Source organism: Macrobrachium rosenbergii, chromosome 50 (assembly GCF_040412425.1).
Source record: "Macrobrachium rosenbergii isolate ZJJX-2024 chromosome 50, ASM4041242v1, whole genome shotgun sequence".
NCBI classification, from domain to species: Eukaryota; Metazoa; Arthropoda; class Malacostraca; order Decapoda; family Palaemonidae; genus Macrobrachium; species Macrobrachium rosenbergii.
Window position 1 is genome coordinate 27,790,707 of NC_089790.1, and position 5,947 is coordinate 27,796,653.

General features: G+C 38.7%; 1 protein-coding gene across 2 annotated transcripts in view; it reads right to left on the reverse strand.

Moving 5' to 3' along the window:
* Positions 1–554: 554 nt before the first annotated feature.
* LOC136832795 (motor neuron and pancreas homeobox 1-like) overlaps positions 555–5,947 on the reverse strand; it is a 107,548-nt gene continuing 102,155 nt past the window's right edge. For both annotated transcript variants that reach the window (XM_067094354.1, XM_067094355.1), the window contains 2 exons: positions 4,758–4,918; positions 555–3,751 (listed from right to left, as the gene is read on the reverse strand). In XM_067094354.1, the coding sequence (XP_066950455.1) occupies positions 3,215–3,751; positions 4,758–4,918 (698 nt within the window). In that variant the 3' untranslated portion in view covers positions 555–3,214. The remainder of the gene's footprint in view (positions 3,752–4,757; positions 4,919–5,947) is intronic.

Genomic DNA, 5,947 nt, shown 5'->3' on the forward strand with positions numbered 1-5,947 from the left:
GATTAGTCATTACATTAGCTTTCAAACACATTAATCATTTCTTTGTTATTGTTATATACTTATTTATCATATGCAAAAGTCTAGATTCATTTATTTGTAGGGAAGACTCATTGAGGTGTGAGATAAATATATCATTATTGCTATTCCAATGCCCTTCTCAGTTTCTTTTAGATGTAGTAGGGGAAGGATATGAAAGATTCAGATTTTTTTTAGAATATTTGGCAAACTTTGCTTTGGTTGGTCCCCTTATTTTGAATGTAAAGATTCTCGTAGAAGAAAAAATATCAGGTTCGAGGGTTTATGGCATACCCGAGAAATTAGAAGGAGGCTAAGCCACACGTCCTTACCTGACACTGAACTTGGGCCTGTTTATACCATGAGGGTCATAATAACTTGAGCTACCGAGGTCATTGTTAAGCAGAACTTTACGACCTAAAAACACTTTGGATGTTAACATTTTCACGGCTTGCTTTGATCACACTTGAGATTCTTGTCCCGAGGTAACCATCTATTTAAGCAGTTTTTGTTATTTGGAAGGAAAATGAAAAGAAGGCTCATTTTAAATTATTTATTTTTATTGGTAAATGGAGAAAAGAGAGAAGAAATTTTTTTTCTTTACCTAGATAACAACATTTAATTGTGTAACTCGCTCGCTTTGCCAAAAGGACTATCTTAAGAGGGTCTTCGGGATTTCGGGGAGAGGCGTGGGAGGAGATGGGTGAGCGGGGAGGGGGGGTAGAAGGAATTGGAATGAGGCTGAGTAAGTGGAAAGAAGTGGCCAATAATGGCGGCAATGCCTTTTAACCACAAAAAAAAAAGAAATAGAAGAGTTGTCACTGTATCAAAATATTTTAAAGAACGCCTTAATGCTAAGGAGTGGTTATTTACACAAGAGAGCATAGCGGAGATTTCTTCACAAACAACAACATTGTATCCTCAAGAATTATTATTTTTCTTTAACTTAGTGACGAGAAGTCAGTTCAGGAAATCACTTCTGCGCTTTGGCGGCTAATTTTGGAATTTTGTATTTAGAAGTTAAAAGTACCTTTCCGAACTCATACAAAACCAACACGATAATTACGAAAGAGACAGCTTTAGCAGATCATAACAGGCATAAAACTTCTATTCCATTCACGTTGAAAGGTATGCACCTCCTGTCGTTGTTCATTCTACACCATCCAAAACTTGAGTCTATTTGCATAATTTTTTTTTTTATCATTTCGTTACGTTGAAATATTATACTGCTGTGACCAGTTACAGATGTTAGCTGTATTGCACTAACTTCTGCACTGTCATAACACATCATATTTTGTCTTGACCTGAATTTCGTATCTCACAATTTATTGATATAAAGCTACGTGTTCATGTACAAATTTCAGGAACCTTTTGGGCATATCGTTACGGTAATTTGGTGCCTCCATCTTGTACATCACAGGCGAAGTTGACCCAAGAGAGCACCTTTACCATTAAACCGATTTTATATAAACTTTACAATTATGCCTTACAAGCTTTGTGACAGATGAGAAGCCAATCACCAAATTCCAATTCATCGCAATGTAAAATAAAAAAATGTCTGGTAATTTTCTGCCTTAATTAAAATAGTTTTCACCATAGCAGTGACTAGTTATTGGTTACCGGAAAACCCGTTAACTCATCACAGATCTTCCAGGTCATAAGTTGGTTTTAGGACATATATATGAAGAACAACACCCTTATGATATAATGCAACTAGGACATTCCAGGGTATTCATCAGTAGTTAGCTTAAAAAAAAAGGCTATTTTTTATCCGAGCGGTAAAACAGTCTCTGGTAAAAGCCACAGGCATCACGAGAGTTTATAATGGATGTTGATCAAAAGTTCTTATATGAAATGTGTGTGGATAAGCTTAGAAATATTTTCACCAGCCATTTCCAGTGTTGTGTTTACCCGCATTAATTATCGCTAGTAAACTAAATGGAAGAGTTTTTATCAAGCTATTTGTCTAAATAAAGTCTCGCTGGAACTCCCGAATTAATTAGACTCATTTGGTTATTACGAAAGTTCTGACCCGTCGGTGAAATGAAATTAATCCCTTTTTGTGAAATGTCCTCTATATGAGTATTCTTATTTTTTGTGGCTTTTCTGATAAAAGAGCTGCATTTTTACGTTGTGCCCCCTTGCAATTCATTGCATATAATCCATATCCTTGTAAATAAACTGGATTAAAGAGCTTTAGTACAATTTTCTTCAATGACGCAACAGAAAAAGACGTTGAGGTTTGAGTTGAAACGTAAGACGTGACCTGGATGTAATGCGGCCATTGCCCTGAAGAAGAGAAAGAAAGATCAAGCAGTGCTGCTAGGACTCTACTCAGAAGCCCCAACCAAATGACCTCACACTTGCCGGTTACACCAGTCTCTCTTCGTTAACTGTTTCAGAAAACACGTAATGGCTTTCTTCATTTCACAGTTTTTCTTTGAAACACTTCAGTCACTAAGACTGTCTTGCAGTGCTAAGCTCAACCATGAAATAAACCCGGTTGGCAGCCCCTCTTGTCTTTATGGAAAGCGGCTAAATATTATGGAATGACGAGTATATTTGGAAGGCATCACTTCAGGCGGACGGTGTCCCCAGCGGCTGATGTCATTGGTAAGGGCTTAAGGTTTACCGACTACTTTTATGACGAGCAGAGAAGGACAATACATGATAGACACAATAAAAGATTTTTTTTTAGTAAAAAGCCTTTGTGACAGGTGCGTCCATACACTGCAAATCAGCTGCCCCTTCAATACGTAGGAGTCAGATCTGGTGTTCAATACGGGCATACGGTTCTGTAATACGTTCTTGTTTATGAATTTCCAAAGTGAACATTTAAAAATTTTGAATGTTCCTATTTATCCTTGAAATTTAGGACTACCCGATTTCAAACCTTCGCTGATACGTATAGAATCAAATCTGTCAACCATGATTGTACGATTACGAGTCGAATTATGTAATACTTGATGCTGATATATTTTCTGTTTTTCCAGAGGGTTTAAAATAAACTTCACTTTCTATGCATCGTTCAGCTAGAGAGAGAGCTTTCGATAGAAACAACCCTTGAAATTTTCCGTACCATAACTTAATATCCTGTACATCCTATACACTAGCGATGGCCGTCAAGTGGCGCACCTCCAGATCTTCTGACTTGAGAGGAGCCAGAGAAGGGGAGCAGTTCAAGGCGCTCCACGTCCTCTCACGAAACATAGGGTCTGTAGAGGTGCTCTGCGTCTGGAGGGAGTTTGGTTAAAAGCGCCGCGGGTAGTGGGACGTGCTGGTACTGCCCAGAGAACATCGAGGAACTACTTGAAGACGTAACCACGGGCGTAGGGACGTGGAGAGCAGGCATGGCCGCTGCGTGGGCGTGGAGGCTGTCGTACAGGGAGTCGTAACGACGCGGGTCTGGCGATGGCACGGCAGACTCTCCTGAGGGGGCTATTTGCGTAGGACTTGGTGAGGATAAGGGCTCCTCTGGCCTGACATCTACCGCTTCGTCGCCGCCTACGGTATCGTCCTGCACGTCGATCTCGTCGTCAGAGTCCTGGTTAGGCAGAGGATTCTCGGGCGTTGCAGTGACTCCTGTAGGAGACGGGAACGAATCCTTCGCCCGGTCGTCTTTCGCACCCGTCGTATTTTCCTTTCCCTCTTTCGTCCTCTGTTCTTTGCGATTTTCGGACATCGCTTTTTTGCTCCTTTTCCATTTCATTCGGCGGTTCTGGAACCAGATCTTGACCTGCAACGGAAGGAATCCCCATTACATGTCAGTCTTACTCTAAGTGACTCGTAGAAGTATTCAATAACTTCAAAACTCATTATAATTGCTGTAAATATTTTATCATTTAAAAATAAAGATATCTTTCCCTTGAATTCCTATTTTCCCGCAATTCAAAAGTGGTCTCACCCACACGTATCTGTGCCCTGCTGAGTGTATTATGGGCTGTATTTATACTTGATAGCGTAAGTGTTTCGTTGAAGTTTTCCACACAAGACCCCTGGTTTAGTTATATCTTTTAGTATTGTTTCCCAGTTTTTTTTTCAGTGAATCAGTTGACATTTTGTCACATTTGATTTTCGATTGAAATTTCATGTTTTTCATAATATTGAATTTTTCACTATCAGGGTATGGCCTTTTCAAAAAGTTCTTGTTATGTTAATCATCATGTTATTATTACTTGTACTTGCGCTCATAATTTTTATCATTCACATTTAAACGAATTATGAATAAATCTATTTTAGTTTTTTTTAACTAGATGTTAAGGTAATAAAATTATTAAGAGTCTAACGAGGAGGTAAAATAACTCTTTAGTTATTAACAAATGAAAAGTTTAGAGCTTTAGAAATTAACAGAAGCTTAGATATTAAATAGCGGGTTTAGAGGGGGTATGTATTTGCAATCTGAACCTAAATAACAATTTTGTACCCGCTAGCAGTTGAAAGGGTATAATTTTATTCAGAATGTCAAGAAATTCACCTAATTCAAGGTCGAGTTATGCTCAAACATTCATTCAGGAAATAGTTGATATACCAGAATGTATTTTGAATTGGTGGCTGGAATAGACTTACTTAGGAGAGGATTATTGTAGTAGATTATTTATTTTAATAAAGCTGTAACTTGAACAATTTCGTTTTGGTGGACTGACTTTTATTTGAGGAAGAAAACTTCCTCCTGAGCTAAGAAAAGCTAGACAAAATTGAATGAGGCATGGTGGAGAATGAAAATAAGACCCTTCTGTTCTTACTTGAGTTTCTGTGAGCATGAGGCTCGTGGCGACCTCGAAACGCTTTGGCCTCGAGAGGTACTTATTTTCCCTGAAGTGTTTCTCGAGTTCGAGAAGCTGCTGGGACGTGAAGGCAGTTCGAGGACGACGGGTCTTTCCTAGAAGTGTGTGCTGTCCCATACCTGGTGGGAGAAGAGGATAGTGTGTATTTAATCAGTGCCCAAATACGAGTAATAAATAAAATTACGTGCTCCGTGTTGACATTTTACAGTATCTATAAAAACTAACATTATTTTAAACATTTTATTTGTAATGAGGTCGATGAAACGTGAAACCAAATGCCCTAATCATGCCCAGGCCTATTGGGCACAAGAAAAAGAAAAGGGAAAAGAGGGCGGAGGTCTAATTTTGGAAGAAGCGACAAAAACGTCTAATACAGGATGGCAGAATATGTAGGGACTTATAAAAACGAAATTAGGAAATGATTATCCCACAACGTTCGAAGGAAAGGAACGATCGCCGAACCGACCAGTCCAAGTATTTTGCCTAGTAAATTTAGGATGTTGAGGAAAGATATCTGTTACGAGGTTACTCGAAAGAACAAAGGACAGCCCTCAAATCCACAGAACATTGCCTGGAAGTCGACTAAAGAAAAGAGACTTGTAAGGCTAAGCTGATCTGGTGGTGACAAAGGCGGTGTACTTAATTGAACAAAATTCCTTTGATTCAGTTTTGTTAAGAAAAGAAACCGAATTACAAGAAACTCAAATACGGAAGTAATGTTACAAACTTGGATGGATAAGGGCAATATAAAGCTTTAGTTGATGAAAAACGGAATAATCCTTTAAAAACAGATTTAGGAAGTTGAACTGTACGGCACCAACCAGAAAAGTTTAAAGTATCTTGCTCATCCACAATACTGATACGAGCGAGACACTATTCAGATTGCCATAAAATATGACAGAAGAATTGGATGGGAGAGCTTAGGAAGAATCATAAAACTGTCTCGGAAGCACTGAATACTGATAGGTTTTTTTGTAAGTGGTTTTTGGCAGATGGTGAAGCAAGGAACAATGTTGATCATCACCAAAAGCATAAGCAGGAGTAGAGGAAGGATAAAAGAGATGGATAAAAAGGAGTGAAAGATTAGGTCAGAGAAAATGAGGAGGAAGATATTGTGATGCCAACAACAACAGATGTCAAAATGCCTG